This window comes from Oscarella lobularis, chromosome 7 (assembly GCF_947507565.1).
Source record: "Oscarella lobularis chromosome 7, ooOscLobu1.1, whole genome shotgun sequence".
In the NCBI taxonomy this organism is placed as follows: domain Eukaryota; kingdom Metazoa; phylum Porifera; class Homoscleromorpha; order Homosclerophorida; family Oscarellidae; genus Oscarella; species Oscarella lobularis.
In genome coordinates, this window is record NC_089181.1 from 486,946 (window position 1) to 503,676 (window position 16,731).

General features: G+C 49.7%; 5 protein-coding genes across 10 annotated transcripts; 3 read left to right on the forward strand and 2 right to left on the reverse strand.

The window, feature by feature from the left end:
• The first annotated feature begins 80 nt into the window (after window positions 1-80).
• LOC136189455 (mycocerosic acid synthase-like) lies at window positions 81-8,132 on the forward strand. The gene is made up of 3 exons (XM_065977411.1): window positions 81-2,004; window positions 2,063-2,156; window positions 2,215-8,132. Exons 1-3 carry the CDS (start codon window positions 256-258, stop codon window positions 7,788-7,790), a joined length of 7,419 nt encoding a protein of 2,472 aa, XP_065833483.1. The 5' UTR covers window positions 81-255; the 3' UTR covers window positions 7,791-8,132.
• A 112-nt stretch (window positions 8,133-8,244) lies between these two features.
• Window positions 8,245-8,883, forward strand: LOC136189462 (ubiquitin-like FUBI-ribosomal protein eS30 fusion protein). Its single transcript, XM_065977423.1, has 2 exons — window positions 8,245-8,551; window positions 8,610-8,883. The coding sequence occupies exons 1-2, from the start codon at window positions 8,335-8,337 to the stop codon at window positions 8,792-8,794; spliced, it is 402 nt and encodes a 133-aa protein (XP_065833495.1). The 5' UTR covers window positions 8,245-8,334; the 3' UTR covers window positions 8,795-8,883.
• A 95-nt stretch (window positions 8,884-8,978) lies between these two features.
• Window positions 8,979-10,275, reverse strand: LOC136189460 (ras-related protein Rab-15-like). Its single transcript, XM_065977422.1, has 8 exons — window positions 10,044-10,275; window positions 9,903-9,963; window positions 9,784-9,844; window positions 9,639-9,716; window positions 9,490-9,579; window positions 9,369-9,434; window positions 9,262-9,306; window positions 8,979-9,205 (listed from the first exon to the last, which is right to left on the reverse strand). Exons 1-8 carry the CDS (start codon window positions 10,165-10,167, stop codon window positions 9,098-9,100), a joined length of 633 nt encoding a protein of 210 aa, XP_065833494.1. The 5' UTR covers window positions 10,168-10,275; the 3' UTR covers window positions 8,979-9,097.
• A 118-nt stretch (window positions 10,276-10,393) lies between these two features.
• On the reverse strand, window positions 10,394-12,877 carry LOC136189458 (synaptotagmin-2-like). Of its 2 annotated transcripts, XM_065977419.1 has the most exons (4): window positions 12,775-12,877; window positions 11,252-12,015; window positions 10,826-11,201; window positions 10,394-10,775 (listed from the first exon to the last, which is right to left on the reverse strand). In XM_065977419.1, exons 2-4 carry the CDS (start codon window positions 11,993-11,995, stop codon window positions 10,456-10,458), a joined length of 1,440 nt encoding a protein of 479 aa, XP_065833491.1. In that variant the 5' UTR covers window positions 11,996-12,015; window positions 12,775-12,877; the 3' UTR covers window positions 10,394-10,455. The 2 variants fall into 2 exon arrangements, with proteins under 2 accessions (XP_065833491.1, XP_065833492.1); XM_065977420.1 differs by lacking the exon at window positions 12,775-12,877 and having other exon boundaries at window positions 11,252-12,762.
• Window positions 11,226-16,730, forward strand: LOC136189456 (uncharacterized). Of its 5 annotated transcripts, none has more exons than XM_065977415.1 (5): window positions 11,226-12,022; window positions 12,242-12,596; window positions 12,653-12,699; window positions 12,803-16,278; window positions 16,325-16,730. In XM_065977415.1, exons 4-5 carry the CDS (start codon window positions 12,902-12,904, stop codon window positions 16,611-16,613), a joined length of 3,666 nt encoding a protein of 1,221 aa, XP_065833487.1. In that variant the 5' UTR covers window positions 11,226-12,022; window positions 12,242-12,596; window positions 12,653-12,699; window positions 12,803-12,901; the 3' UTR covers window positions 16,614-16,730. The 5 variants fall into 5 exon arrangements, with proteins under 5 accessions (XP_065833487.1, XP_065833485.1, XP_065833484.1 ...); XM_065977413.1 differs by lacking the exon at window positions 11,226-12,022 and having other exon boundaries at window positions 12,242-12,443; window positions 12,497-12,596; XM_065977412.1 differs by lacking the exon at window positions 11,226-12,022 and having other exon boundaries at window positions 12,242-12,386; window positions 12,444-12,596.
• Window position 16,731: the final 1 nt, after the last annotated feature.

Sequence of the window (16,731 nt, forward strand, 5' to 3'; positions counted from 1 at the left end):
AGTGCTACAGATTATGCCGATTATTGACTTGATGAGATAAGCAGGGAACCGTGGCATACGGGACAGTTCGTGAGCGAAGCTCGTCGCGTCTGGCGTTGGTTGTGCACATACAATGCTTCTCCAAACTCCTATAGGCTACTGCTACTGCAAAGGAATTGTCGCTAAGGCAGGGCGCGGCAGTTCCTTCGCGACAGTTCCTTCTTTTGTCGTTCGAGCGAGTGAAGAGATCCGACCAAATTACAGCAGCACAGCGTAATGACTTCGGACTACACGCCGGCAATAATAGGAATCGGATGTCGTTATCCCGGCAATATCGCCACTCCGGACGAGTTTTGGAAAGCCGTATCGGAAGGTTCCGATTGTACGTCCGAAACGCCCGCAGATCGCTTCGACGTTTCGTACTTCTACCACCCAACGCCCCGAACGACAGGCAAGATGTACAATCGACGAGGCGGCTATCTCAGCCCCGACACGTATCCTGTAAAATCGTTTGACCGCCAGTTTTTTCGCATGCCGCTTGCCGAAGCAAATCATCTCGACCCTCAAATTCGAATGCTACTGGAAGTGACGTGGGAGGCGCTCGAAGATGCCGGCATTCCGCCCGACTCCGTTCGAGATAGCGACACGGGTGTGTACGTCGGGGTGACCAGCAACGAGTACAATGTCTTCTTGTCGCTGCCACCTACGTCCATCAACGCTTACACGAACTCTGGAACGAATTCTTGCATGCCGTCGAATCGCATTTCATACGAATTCGACTTTCACGGTCCAAGCTATACTATTGACACGGCGTGCTCGTCGTCGCTCTACGCTATTCATCAGGCGTGCGAAGCCATTCGTCGAGGCGAATGCACGATGGCAGTGGCGGGCGGCGCAAATCTTCTACTCCTACCGACAGCGAGCATTGGATTTTGCCAGGCACAAATGCTCTCACCCGACGGAAGATGCAAAAGTTTTGACGCCTCTGCCGACGGCTATTCGCGAAGCGAAGGTGCCGGTGTCGTCCTCATAAAACCTCTTTCTAAGGCACTCGAAGACAATAATCCAATATATGCCATTGTTCGAGGTGGAGCGTTGAGTAACGACGGCAAGACGCAGGGCATTGCTCAACCCAGCTACAGTGCGCAGGTGAAACTCGTTGAGAAAGCCTGTCGCAATGCTCATGTTAAACCGGAAATGGTTACCTACGTCGAGGCTCATGGGACTGGTACTAAAGTAGGTGACACGACCGAAGCCAAGGCCCTAGGCAACGCTATGGGCAAAAATCGTTCGATCTCTACCCCTTTGTACCTGGGTTCCGTCAAGTCCAACATTGGTCACACGGAAGGTGCAGCGGGAGTGGCTGGAATTATTAAATCGGTCTTGACACTGACGCATAAGAAAATTCCTCCTGTGGCAAATTTCAAGACTCCGAATCCAAGTGTGAATTTTGCTGAGCTGAACGTCGTCGTTCCCTCTTCGCTCATACCCTGGCCCAACTCACGCGAGTCGTCCGATCGAAAAGGATCTGCCTTAGTTGGCTGCAGTTCCTTTGGATTTGGTGGCGCCAACGCTCACATCATTCTGGAAGAGTCTCCGAAACGTCGTTATGACATTAGACGTGACGTTGAAGACGCCTCCATGGCATCTTCAAATAATGCAGTAAATCTGCTACTTTTGTCCGCTTCAAGCTCAGCCGCTTTGAGCGATGCTGCGAAGGCTATGAAAAAATTTCTGGACGATCTTCCGAAAAATGTCTCTGCTTCCGCCTTTTTGAATATTTGCTATACTGCCGCCGTTCGATTTCAGCATCATGGACGCCGACTCGCTCTTATAGCAGGTGGCGTTGAAGAAGCGAAAGAGCGTCTTCAGGATTTTCTGATCGGTAAAGCGACAGAAAACGTCTTCTTCGAAGAATCTGCGGCCTCTCCGGTTGCCTTTGTCTTTTCGGGCATGGGAACGCAGTGGTGGGCCATGGGAAGACAGTTGCTCGAAGAAAACGGAAAATTTCGCTCAACGATTAAGGTAGCTTAATTCGTACTGTATTGGTAAGATTTAATTAATAATGGAGGTGCGGTCGCAGAAAATTGATACGATTCTTCGGGAACTGGGAGCAAAGTGGTCCTTGATGTCCGTTTTGCAGTCATCTAGAGAAGAGTCTAATGTGAACCAAACAGGTCAGATACTATAAAGAGCAGGCTGAAAAAAACGTACGTTTTTATTTGAAAACTGCAGATATTGCTCAACCGTGCATCTTCGCTCTGGAAGTGGCTCTTTTCGAGGTACTCCGCGAATGCGTTAAACCTATAACAATTTTAGGCCACAGCGTTGGCGAAGTTGCTGCCGCGTACGCAGCCGGACTGCTTAGTCTAAAGGAAGCGACAGCTGTGATATTCCTTCGTGGCAGTCTCCTGCGCGAAACAAGTGGTTGCGGAAAGATGCTTGTCGTCCTTGGAAACAAAGCACAAGTATTAGATAGTCTTCCGAGGCATCTATTTGCCTCCGAAAGTAGGAAAAAATTCAACATGGCAGAGAATGATTTAGAAGAACGACGGCCCAGTTTCGGAAAGTTTGACGTAGCTGCTGTAAACAGTTCGCAGCAATTGGTCCTCTCCGGAGATGAAGATGCTCTCACAGAGGCGTGCAACCTTTTGGAAGCAAAAGGAATGAAATGTAGATTTCTGCGCGTCAATAACGCATTTCACAGTTTTCAGCAAGATCGACTGAAGGAGACGTTTCTTGCGCGATTTCCACTTTTTGACACCGCCGAAAACTCTGATAGACCTCTCGTAGATATGGTATCAACCGTCATGGGCGACTACATTACTCGCAGTGAAGCGGCTACTTCAGCTTACTGGTGGTCTAATATACGGCAGACCGTTCGTTTCGAAGACGCCGTAAACGTTTTATTGGAGAAAGGCGACTTTCATTTCGTTGAAATTGGAGCTCACTGCGCGCTTACTCCCATTATAAGAGACATTGTGAACGCTCGAAGTGCGTCGAAATCTATCACTCTAGAGACTCTGAAAAGACCGAAAAACATCGAAAGCCCGTCTGTTGACGAAACTGCGTCTATACTTCGTTGTCTTGGGAAGTTGCATGTTCTTGGGCACAAGATTGATTTTAGCAGCTTGTTTCGTTCCGAAAACCACGAAGTTGTCTCTCTACCTCACTATCCCTGGCAAAGAGTGGAATGCTGGGATTGTGGTAAACTCGCGAAAGAAATCTTTTATCATCCGTTTGACGGCAATCATCCTCTGCTTGGAACGCGCCAAACCAGTTTTGCTGACATTTCAGGCTTGAGTGATGAAGGAGCTGTTATATGGGCGGGTGAATATTCAGCTGCTACGCTACCGTGGCTTAAGGATCACGTAATACAAGGCAGTGTTATTTTTCCTGCAGCAGCCTACATTGAAACTTGCATACAAGCTGGAAAAGAACTTTTTGATAATGCCTTCAGCTTTTATATAAAAGACGTCAAGTTTCAGAAGTTCATGTTTGCGCCGGACAGTTCTGCGGTTGTACGAATTGTTGCCGAGAAAATAGGAAGACAAGACTATGAAGTGACCGTTTACAGTCAGAAAAATGGTCAGCAGACGGAGAGCAAAGATAAGACTACTCAATTACCACAAGAGGCATCTTTGAAGTGGCAGAATCACGCCAAAATGACGCTTAGGAGCGGCGGTGATCAAAGCAGCAATACGGCAATCAGTTTTGAACAGTGTTCCAAAGAGTGCTCGAAGACCGTCTCAAACGTGTACGAAGTCATATCCGGAGAATCCGTTGGAGAGGGCTTTGCGATGGGTCCTTCGTTTCAGGTGTGTCAAGCTGCAGCCTTGTCCGAAGACAGCACTGCCATTCTTTTGCGTATTAGAGCGCCTAACGAAATTAGTCGCGACCTGCATCGCTACTTCGTGCATCCCGCCGTCTTAGATGGCTGCTTTCAGGGCTACTTGTTTTTGCTGACGCTGAAAACAAGTACAGTAAACAAAGATTCAGGCTGGCGAGTGCTTCGTGTTCCAACATCTGTAGAAAAATTTGAGTTGTTTGACGACCAAGTTCCATCCGATTTGTGGTTGTACCTGAAAGAATATCAAAATGCAAACGGACAGCGGTGTGACGTCACCGCATTCAGAACTGACAATCACGAGATTGTTATTCGTCTAACTGGCTTGACTTTTAGCGCCCTTGCGTTTTCAGCAGATGATGCAGAAGCAAGTCCGTGCTTCTGGAAATTGAACTGGGTTCCACGGAGCCCTGCTGTTGCTACAAAGCAGCTGCCTGACGACATAGAAGCTAATCGTACCGTCCTAGTCGTCTCTTCAAGACGTCGCAAAAGCATTGTTTTACAATCTCTGTTGCAAACAATTGCCCAAGCAGGATTTGCCGTAGAAGAAGTCGTTCTTCCAACTGATAAAGAAATCGCTCAGCGCATTTCTTCGCGCAGCGACATAACCGATATTTGTGTTCCCGTTTTTGACTGCTGCGATGACGACCTGTTTGCAACGGCAACAGCCGATGAATTTATTAGCGTTGCACTGTCACCTTTAGAACTCATACTGAAATTGAGCGATGAATTTGGTCTTAAGCTATTGCTTAAAGAAGACTTGCGTGTGTGGCTTCTTACCACAGATGCTTACGACGTTGACATTTCTGACCGCATAAATGCTTGTCAAGCCACGGTTGCTGCGTACCTGCTAACATCTGCGTATGAAGTTGGCATCAATGTTACAATTGTCGACTTTCCAAGTACAATATCACAAGAGAATCTTGGAAAAACGTTTTTGACTCACTTTTGCGACAATCAATTACAAGAGAACGAGCGTGCAATTCGATTTGACGCTGAGAGCGAATCCTATGTCACTTTTTTTCCTCGTCTTGTGGAAACTGAAAGAGAAACGTTTAGCTCACCTGACTCTGATTCAGACTGGTCTTTGATCTACTCCAGCAAGACAAAGACAGTAAAGAGGAGCTGCTCTAGAAGAAGATTCGCCGAATCTGGCTTTGTTTCTGTCCGTACAAATAGTTTTTCTTTTGTACGAGACTATAAATCGTGTGTTGACACGGATACAAACAGCAGTCCTTGCGCTTGGATAACAGGAGTTGTAGAAAATGCCACAAGAACAGACGACATCAATGTGAAAGATGACGTCATTGGTTTTTCGGAATCCGTTTCTAAGTTTGTGCACGTTCCCAATGCCCACGTTGTCAGGATACCGAAAGCAATCAAACATTCTGAGGCTGCTCTACACGACCTTGTGCAGGAATTCTTAATTATTTATGCACTCCTTACTGAGGTGCACGCAGTTGGTGAAACTGACACTGTGCTTGTGTGGGCAGGTGATAAAATATCTGACGCAATATCTGTGCACAACGTAGCGCGTTCGCTTGGAGCTAACGCTACGGTTGTGCACAACAAAGAAACGATTTCTGACGCTCTGGGTGACCACGAAAAAGAAGCAATTTCCGCGATTTGCTTAGACAAGAATTTCTCGACTGTAAAGGAGATGGCTACCGTCGTTGTTCTTCTCGACGATATTGCCTATAGCGAAGCCGATTTGCTTTTCAGTCGTGCGAAGTTGTTTGCCAGTTGCATCTATTCTGTACGACTGTGTAATCAACGGCTCTTTTTGCTGGAAACAGCCGTAAGGGCGTCCCTCAAGTGGATTCCTTTACCGAGCACGAGACAGTTAGCTGACGGACGTCAATTCAAAAGAGCTTTGGCGAGATTTATGCAGCACATGTGCGATCCTGCCGGTGAAGCATTGGCTTTGAAACGGATTGTCCCCAGTGGCTCGTTGAGCGAATTGACGACTTTGCCGCTTTCAGATCAGCTTGGGCGTAGCTTTTTTACTAAGACGATCGCCGAGGAACTCGATTTGGTGATGTCTGAAAAATGCCTATTTTTTGCCCATCCGGACGAGAGTTATTTAATTACGGGTGGCCTGAAGGGATTGGGACTGTCTTTAGCTGAATGGCTTGTTGATCGCGGTGCTAAACGTTTGCATCTTGTAGGACGAAGAGCGCCTTGTGGAGACGAAGAAAAGAGACTGGACGTTCTCAAGCAAATGTCAGAAATTGTCATTCACCTAGTTAATGTATCCGATGAAGACGCCGTGCGCTCTACTTTCGATCAAATTGTTTCGTTCAAATCGACAGAACTAGCTGGCATATTTCACTGCGCTGCCGTTTACAAAGACGAAACGCTGCTCTCACTTAATAGAGACGGTGTCGAAAAGGTTTTACTGCCAAAAGCGTACGGCGCTTGGCTGTTGCATAAGCAGTCAGTAGCGTATAACCTGAATCTTCGCTACTTCGTCCTGTTTTCCAGTTCAGTGTCACTTTTCGGAAATTCTGGTCAATGTAGCTATTGTACTGCGAACATTATTCTGAACTCTATTGCTGCGTTCAGAAGGAAGAACGGTCTCGCGGCAACAGCTGTGCAATTCGGACCCATTAAAGACACGGGCTACCTAAAGGAACACGTCCAAGTTATGAACTTTCTAAAGTCGAGAGGCTTTGGCCTTCTTGATAGCAAAGTTGCCCTGGACTGCATGGGTTCGACCATGCTATTAGGTTCTTTTCAAAGTCTCTGCGTTCAAGCGAGAATCGATGCTGCGAAGTACGTTCTACAAATTTCAAGTCTACAGAATTTCTCTCGATTGAAAGGCGTGACGAGCTCTGCAAATGCGTTCACACTAGATCGTGAAAAAGAAACTTTGTTTTCGTCCTCTTCGCCTGAGAAGAAACAAAGCATAGCCAGGGAAACACTTTCTGACTGGGTTTGCAACAAAGTCGGCTTAGCAGAAATTCCCTCAGATGCTTCTTTGATTTCCGTTGGCTTTGATTCTCTGATGGCTTCAGAAATAAGCACAACTATTCGATTGTTGTTTAACGTGTTTGTGCCACCTGTTCGTCTTTTGGACGATCACTGTACTCTCAGCCTCCTCGTCAGCGATATCGTGAGTCAATCTGATGAGACAAATGCCAGCAAGACAGCTGCTCCGAACCAGTGGTTATACTCTGCCAGCGACCCTGGCGAAAAAGCTATCTGTCATCTGATATGCTTTCCTCCACTTGCTGGAGGTGTTTCCAACTACGCTAATTGGAGTGCACAACTTTATAAGAACAACATTGCGCTTTCTGTGATGCAATTTCCAGGATGGGAAGGAAAAGAAGAAGAATCACTCCTATCCGATCTGAACAGTTTCGTTGAGCTGGCGCTGACCGTTGTTTTGCCACTTGCACGAAAGTCACGAATTGCTTTCTACGGTCACAGTCTGGGAGCACTTATAGCATACGAATTGGCTCTCAGACTTTGGCAAAACCATGAAATATCCATTTATCACTTTTTTGTTGGCGCATGGTACGCGCCTCATCTACCATATCCTCACCCAAAGGAGCTCCTAATACCGGCCGCTGTTTTTAGAAAAGAGGTGCCTTATCGCGAAATGCTTCATCATGTGAAAAATCTGGCCTTTCTCTCTCCTCGTCTAAGAAACGAATTTGAGCTAGACACGACCTCGTCCTCTCTGCTCATGAAATGGCTCCCTTGCTTTGAGATAGGAATTGATATAGTCAAAGAGTATACCCCTAAAGAAAATCAAGTGCCCTGTGGCATTGATGCGTTCTTTGGTTCTGAAGATACGTTTGTGAAAGAAGAGCACTCGAGTAAATGGAGCAAGCAAAGTGCTGATGGATTCCAACTTCACAAAATTGATGGCAAACATCAGTTTACAGCTGGTGTTCAGAGTTCTCTAACAATCTGTGCTATCATTGCCACGGCGGTTGTTGGAGTTAGACAATCATAGTAGATTCTCTTTTGCTGTTTGTGATTGCAAGCTGCAGTATCTCTATCAAGTTAGGGGGTTAGGGTTATCTGTTCGCAGCTTGTCTCGTTAGTGTAGCGCTAGCTTTTCCCCTAGTTATTGTTTTTAGTTATTTTGTAGTTTAGATTTGGCCTGCCGTACGTGTGGTTTCGTTGACTCAGCTTTTATTGATACTTTCTTGAAAACACCTACTAGTAATAGCGTAGTACTTTACTAGACTATTGCAGTTTTTCAGTAGTTATCAAATGCATGCTATGGTTTGTGTTAGCATATATAAGATATTTCTTTGTATTTATCCACCAAAAAAATATATGGTAGTTACTAATGTCTCTCATTTTTCAATTCGGTTATACGGCAAGATGAGAAAATACCGCTGGCGAAAAATTGGCATGTGTTGTCCTGACTAATAAATAGTGTTCCCAATGAACGTAGTGCGCATGCGTTTCTTTTCACGTGGTGGTGCAACACTCCGTTATAAAGTTGCTCGATTGAGTTCATTCTACAGCATCCTCAACCTTCGCGAACGATGCAAATCTTTGTCAATGCCCAAACGACCCACGTCGTCGACGTGGACGACACGATGACGGTCGCCGATCTCAAGAACGCCGTCGGTTCGGCGGAAGATCTTCCAATCGACGATCTACTCCTCACGCACGCTGGCCGGCCTCTCGAAGACGACGAACTACTTTGCGGCGTACTATCGAACAGCGCCGGAGTCGACGTCACGCTCAGAATACCAGGAGGCGAGTCCGAAACCCCGTCGTTTCCTCAAAGGGGGCCTCACATCAATTTGCCTTACAGGAAAAGTACACGGATCGTTGGCGCGCGCCGGCAAGGTTCGCGGCCAAACGCCGAAAGTCGACAAGCAGGAAAAGAAGAAGAAGAAGACGGGACGAGCGAAGAGACGAATGCAGTACAATCGTCGTTTCGTCAACGTCGTCGCCGGCTTCGGCGGTCGTCGAAGGGGCCCCAACTCCAACCAATAGAAACAGATAAAAGAATCGAAAAATTTCGATTTTCGTTTCGACTAAAAAAAGGGGGGTTTGTGTAACTAAATACACGTTTTCGTTCCCAAGGGAGCCCTCGCCATCATCATCATCATAATTTTCTTTTTCTTCTTGAGGATTTAGCTGATTCTTATCATCAAAGGGGGCCCGGGGCTCACAAGAGCAAGATTTTAGCGTTTTCAATACATGGGTTTGTGTAGCTAATTTCATGGCTAAAGGAGCCTTGTCACAATATTATTTCGTTATTTTTGTTTCTTGTGGGGATAGGCCTTCGTCTCTCCGTCAGCAACTGCATTTATTCTCAGAGGTTCCTTCTTCTTGCGATTGCGACGATAGATAAATTGAGGGCGCCTCATTTTCTTTTCTGTCTAGTGTCCGATTTTTTGCATTCTACGTAAAGGAACAAATGAATTTCAATATCGAATTGGTGACACCTGTGGCCTTGCCTCATTTGGAACCACCACCACTTCCTCAGCTAGTTTTCTGAACGCCTAATTATAGAAAAAAGAAGAGATTCAAGGAAGGAAATGGGAAATAGGTGTTGCCATCCCACCTCGGTAACATTGAGATTTTTCACGGCACTACACTCCAAAAACTTGACTCCATATTCAGAGGCAAGCTAGAACATTGAACCTTAGTCAGGAAAGAAAAAAATCGAGCCCATCTCCTCCCACTTGTTGGCCTTGTTTCGCAGTGACCTGACGACCAGCGTCGATATCGCACTTATTTCCCACAAGAACCATCTTTACGTTCGACTCCGCGTACTAAAAGTTAAGTTCGTTGATTATTTATTCTAGTTTTTTTCTCTCTTCCGCGCACGCACTTCAGATATGTTCGATATCCACTTGCGAACGTTCTTGAACGATTTGTCGCTCGATATGTCGTATAACAACAGGATGCCCTGCGCCCAGAGTGAGAAAACGATTTTTATCTCTTCGCTTATCTGCGTCGCGTCTCTCCTAAGGCACCTGCGCGCGACGATAATACTGGCTAGTGAGCGTTTCGAATCGTTCCTGTCCGGCCGTGTCCCTTTTATTGCACGCCAAGTAAGCGAACGGAGCCGGGGGGTCACCTGACTCGCTCTCACCATATTTGGATTCGGATCCGTTTGCCTCCCAATTCGATCGTCTTCAGCTTGAAGTCGATTCCTATACGGAGTAAAGGAAGTGTTAGTAACATCGACACCCTTCGTCTGGTTTTCTCGTCTCTTTTTCTCGCTCTCGCAGACCTATCGTAGCGACGTGCGTCGAACGGACCTCCTCGTCGACGTAGCGACAGAGGAGGCTCGTTTTGCCGACGCCGCTGTCGCCGAGGAGAAGCAGTTTGAGAAGGACGTCGTAGTTTTTCGACATTTCGACGATAGAAACGACAAGTCGCACGTCTTTAGAAGAAGATAGAAGCGAGAGAGCGAGACGAAGCGATGACGAAGTCGTCGGGGGGTCGCCCAGAGACGGGTAAGACTAGAAATGAAATTAGACCCGACTACTTCCGTATTGGAAATGCTCTCACCCGGAAGACACGTGATCTGTTTTGAAATAAAGGAAATGACGTCACGATTCGTTTCAAAACGTCAGCACCTGGTCGTTTAAAGATATGTATATATATATTAATAATACACTACATATGACTTATGTAGTGTCCTATTTTTTCAAGGCATGCCAGGCCGTGATGTTTCTACCCGCCGTTTCTTGGGAAACGACGTCCAACCAGTGTCGAGCCTCGCGTTCTCCCGACGCTTCCACGCCGAGATTGACTCGTCCAAGCAGAACGCTTTCCCCACTGCTATCTCGATCCATGACGGATACGACGAGCGTCACGTGGTCGAGATCGCTGGTGGCACAGTGGAGACTAAACGACTCGTTGAAAACGGGATCCGGATTCGTTTTCTTCACACTCGTCGATTTCTTTGAGTGCTTTCTTCGATCGAGATTGCTATAGAGATGCAACCGAGCAAACACATCTAAAAAGAAAAATTCAGGTAAAATATCGTATAAACGCCGGTTCTCTTACCTGGAGCCTGGCCACCTTTCCTCATAGGCAAATCTTTCGCTTTCAGAACAATGACCAAAAGACGGGCGTTCTCCTCACTGTAGCTAATCGAAAGCTGAATCATGCCGCCTCCCATTCTCGCGCTGATTTTCCGCGATCGCCGTTGCGACGACCGTTTCGGCGACGCCTGAAAATGCCCCTCGCTCAAATCCGATTCGCTCAGCGTTCCGTCGCTGTGATGATGCGAATCGATCGACTTCTCGATGGAAACGAAGCCGAGTTGTCGTCGCAACATCTCGGGCGTTTCCCCGACGATGCGCGCCGAATGAGGAGCACTTCCACCAGACAGAGGAGTCTCACTATAGGAAGACTGACTGGACAGGGACGACACCTTACGCTAGAAAAAGAATAAGGTAAAAGCAAAAGCTGATGCAGTTCGTTATTTACCAAAATAGCCGGACTGTTCAGCGGGCAACTCTCGCGCACACCGCTACACAGTCTCGCCTTTCCGTAGTCTCCCAAGTTAACGTCATACCAGCCAATGAGCTCCTCCTTTCGCAGCCAATCGCTATGATAGAGCCGAAACTGCAGCAATCCGCTCCCAATCAACTCGTCCAAATCGACGACCCCAAATCGAAAGGCTTCGTCGAAACGCGGATTCGTCTCCTCGCGTTTCGTCGACGTCTTGTACCGATAGTGTTGCCCGGGCAACAGGGTGACATGAACGAACGTCGTCGGCGCGCGTCCGCGAACGATCGGCAATTGCGTCGCGCCCATGACGACGCCGGCCAACGCCATAGCGTCGGAATCGTAACCGACGCTGAAATCGAGTTGTCCGAGCGGCATGGGCGATTCGTCGCCGCTGTCGTAGGCGAGTCGTGCGAGTCGTTCGCGCAGGACGGCGGCGTCGACAGCAGATCCGGGTATTTCGGCGGCGGCGACGGGCGGCGGAGCGCGTCGACCCGGTCGCGGGTCGAGATCGCCGTCGTCGGTGAACGACGGTTGGACGTACTCCGTTCGACCGGAGAGCGCGTCCGGAGACGGAAACCCGATGATGGGATAGTCGGAATCGGGTTTGGTTGAGCGTATGCACGAGTCGAGGAGTCCGCATCGATGGCACAGGCAGACGACGAGAAGGATGATGACGGCGGCGGCAATGCCGCACAGGAGACCCAGTAGGACGACGTACATCGGGGAAATATCCTTTAGGCCTAACAGGTGTGGAGAGAGAAAAGTCCTGTTGATTAATAACGCATGCGGGGGAAAATTAGGTTTGATGTCCTAAGGGATATCCAACTAGAGGTCACGGTTTGCTTCCTGAAAAAAGCTCCTGTTTCTTCCCTACGAGCAAATGTATGTGGAGAAACAGGATCTAACCCATATGATTCTAGGCGGTAGGCTTCTATGGGTGGGAGCTCGGAGTTTATTTGAATGTAGGGCGGTGGAGGAAGGGAGTTACCGGAAGAAGTCACCGCAAGTCGACGCACTCGTTGGGTAGGCAGGAAGCGTTGTTACAGCATACAGCTTGCCTTCCCACCCGGACGAAATCGCTACATCCTGCTAGTTTTCTCACTCGCAAACAGTGAAGCGGGGCGCGAAACCGGAAAGAAATGCAAACGTTCGTTCTACCGTTTCTAAGGTTTGTTTCCTTTGCGCAAATGTAAGCGAAACTGTCGATGAAACTTTTCGAAGCGCGTGTCATCGACCGCGACTTCGATTCCGAAGGGGAAAACGATTCGGATTCTTTTGGGGCTTGACACCTCTATCGTGCGGGGTCAAGTGAGCCAAGGAGGTGAGAGAGAATTATATAGGCCGAATCGCATGAACCAAAACGATTTCTAACGCTAGTTACGTAGCAAAGAGCGAACAAAAGGGCGGTCAGCGAAGCAATCGGGGTGGGTTTGGTAAACGATATAAGGAAGTGCGAAGCCTACGGGCGACGCTAGGCGACCGAAATGTACCGAACTCACCTAACGAAGACGCTTTTTCATTCTACAGAGCGATACGATCGAGAAACTTGGTGGATGACGAACTGGGAGTGTAGTGGCGTCGAAGGTTAATCGATTAATTCCCCGTATGTCATTCTCGTGACCCGAAATGGAGGCGGCCGTTCTCCTCCTCCTCCCTCTTCTCGTGCAGATCACTGCAAACGAGCTCTGGAATTTTCGAATCAGCTCTCCGAACGAGTGGAACTCGTTCACCGCATGGCCTTTCGACAAAAACATGCCGACGCTCGACGCCGGCGAAGCGAGCGACATCGTCGCGACGACGCTCGCGCTTCCGAGCGAAAAAGGCCACCAAATTCTATTCTTCGCCTCTCGCGCGTCGAACGGCTCGATAACGTGGATCTATCAAGTGAACGTGAATTCGTTTTTCGTCGCCGCCGCCATCGGCGACGCGACGCGCCCGCCTCCCGCGCAGGGAAGCTCGCTCGTTGCCCTATGCGACGCATACGGGATTCTCTTCGGCGGAAGCGACGCGGACGCGACGACCAATCAAGTGTGGCTATTCGACGCGGGAAACTTGACGTGGCGCCAACCTGACGTCACAGGGAACGCGATCGCGCCGCGGAAAGGTCACAGTGCCGTCGTCGTTCGTCAGACGAACACCACGTGTCGATGTAAGGAATCCATGCTCGTCTACGGAGGCTGTACAAAGGCGGATAAGCCAATCGATGGCCTATGGGAAATGAGGTGCATCGAAGACGGGCGTCGATACGCGTGGATTCAGCTCGAGGAAAAATCCGAGCCGTCGACGCCGCCGTGCTACGCAGCATCTGCAGCCAATCTGAATCAGTCACTTCTCTACGTCATAAGCGAGCACCTGTGGCAATATTCATTGGCGACGAACACGTGGACTATACTGAGTTCTCAAGTTCCCGATGACGTCAAACAGTGCAGTAGATCGTTGGGATTTGTTCTCGATAGCGTAAATCCCGTCGACGGCGTCAAGTCGCTGCTCTACGTGATTGGCACGGCCACTCCGTCGCCGATTGCCTTTGAACTCGAGTCGAACGGCACGTGGATTACACCTCTGATTGCGTACGACGAACACACGAGTGCCGCACCGCCGTGCGAAATCGCCTTCTCCGAAAATCGCGTCTCCGGCGCCATGGTCAACGGAAGCGCCTTGATTCTATCCGGACCCAACGACTACAATCTCTGGCATTTGACGGCACTCGAACCTCGAGTGTGGTTCTGGGAACGTCTCGCCAATCCCAAGTCCTTTCCGGATACGCTCGCCTATGACGGCGACGAATACTTCAGCTACGGAATGTCCAAATTGGCTCGAACGATCGTTGACGGCGACGTCTTGGCATACGTCTTCAGCGGGGGTCCTTCGCAAATTAAAGGTCAGGTGATCAGCGACGACGGTTCGTTGGCCGGACAACTGTGGATGCTGAATACGACGACGATGACGTGGTTTCGCTTGGGATGCGCCGGCTATCCTCCTCAGTTATTTCATCACACTGTGATCGGCTTGCCAAACGGGCTACTCGTCGTCTACGGCGGATATCGGTTGAACTACGCAAAAAGCGGTGATCTGATTGTCGTCTCAGACAAAACTTGGGTGTACCAAGTGCGTTCGAACTTGTGGATCAATAGCAGCGACGGCGAAAAGGGACCGGGACGACGTTTTTTCCATTCCGCCGTGCCGATATCTTCTCGGTCAATTCTCGTCTACGGCGGCATCGACTCGGTTGCGCTCGACGCCGCCGTCTTAGGCGACATGTGGAAGTGCACCGTTTCGATTCTCGACGAAGGTCGACGCGTTGACGTCGCGTGGGAAAACGTCACTCCATCGTCGCTCGTTCCCAACCCGCGTTACGGACACTCAGCCGCCGTTTTCGATCATCTATCACGCGTGCTGATATACGGCGGCGTAAGCAGCGTTTTGAATCAAACCCCTGTACCCTGCCTCGACGACATGTGGACGTACGACGTCGACAAACAGCAGTTTTCCGCCGTCAGCGGATCCTCGGCGTCGCCCGGTCGACGATGCTTTCATTCGGCCGTCGCTTTCGGCACGAAAATGCTTCTCGCCGGCGGATGCGTCACCGCGTCGTGTCGACGACGCACGACGAGTGGATTGTGCACGGCGTATTCGTGCTCGCAATCGGAAATCGAGACCGTCTACGGCGTTTGGTCGTACGACGTGACGACCGATCGATGGATGACGCTGAGCGAGAGTCGAATGCCTTATCTCACGCGTCGCATCGCCGACTTGAGCGTCTGGACGAATTCGACCGGTCGCGAGTACGTCGTCGCGCTGAGCGTCACGGCGCTCTACTGGGGCGAAACGATGTCGGCGTCGACCGAAGAGACGGAGTTCTACGTGATCAAAGTCGCTTGTCCTCCCGGAACGAACGCGTCTAGGGCGAATTTCGCTCAGGCGACGTGCGATTATTGTCCGGCGGGAACGTATTCGTCGACGGGCGAATACGGCCCGTGTATGACGTGTCCGAGAGGATTCTGGTCGCCTAACGTCGGATCGACGAACGCGGGAAATTGCACGGAATGCGACGACGGCGTCTCGTACTGCGTTCACGGCGATTGCAGCGTCTCGGCGAATCTTCTCGCGAAGGGAGCGTTCGCCGAGGCGCGACAGTGTCGCTGCAGTTGGGGCTACGGCGCGAACGGGAACGGTACGTGCACCCTGCCGACGGCCATCATCGTCGGCGGCGTCGCGATCGGCGCGACGATGCTCGTCGTTCTTCTCGTCGTCGTTTCCGTTCGTCTGAGTCGGACGAGTCGCATGAAGACGGCGAGCGAGAAGCAGTTGCTCGCGAAGACGAAAGAACTGGCGGAGATCAAGGACGCGTGGAACATCAACGCTCGCGAGATCGCGCTCAAGGGCCGAATCGACGTGGACACGCCGGGCGGATACGGCGAAGTGTATAAGGCCGAGTATCGCGAGATGACGGTGGCGTTGAAAAAGCTTCGATGCTTTCAAATGGATCGACGCACCGTGTTGGAATTCCAGCGCGAGATCGAAGTCATGCGAGCCATTCGTCATCCGAATATTGTCTACTTTTTCGGCGGCGGTACTTTTCCGGACAATTCGCCTTTTCTCGTCGTCGAGTACATGTCGAGAGGATCGCTGATGAGCATTCTGCGCGACGGCACCGTCGCTTTGAGTTCGTCTCAAAAGCTTCGATTCGCTTTGGACGCCGCCAAAGGAATGCGATTTCTCCACAGCCTCCAACCGCCTCGAATCCATCGCGATTTGAAGAGCACAAATCTCCTCGTCAGCGAACGTTGGGTGATCAAAGTCGCCGATTTTGGCTCGGCGAGGCTCGTCAGAGCCGAAGGAGCGCGCCAGGAGACGGAAGAAAGCGGCGAGGGCCCATTATCCGACACGTCTCCTCTTTTGCAGGCGGACTACGGGCTGACAGTCGGCGTTGGAACGCTTCTTTGGAGCGCTCCGGAGCTGCTTCGAAACGGGTCGTACGGCACGGCCGTCGACGTTTACAGGTGAGTTTATGCGCGTATTTAATTTATATACAATATCGTATTTTAGTTTCGGCATTGTGCTGTGGGAAATTTGGGAACGAACTATGCCGTACCGTGATCGTAACTTTCGTTCCAAATTTGAATTCGTCGATGCCGTTTTCGCCGGCACTCGGCCGACCGCTCTGTCGGATGCACACGTTCCCGTCGACTACGTCTCTTTGATGGTGGATTGCTGGAACGCGGAGCCAGACCAGCGTCTCGCCTTTCGACAAGTCGTCGAACGTCTCGAGGACATTCACGATCGAATATTGATACCGAAAGATTCGTCAGTGCTCAAATTCGGAACGTTGAATTAAAAATTAAAATGAACGTAAGCTGATTTGCGCTGCGCTGGCATTCCGTATTTTTTATATGGATTGATTGATATGTTGATTTGCTGGGCTGCATTAGATGCTCATGTGATCAGGCTTGTAC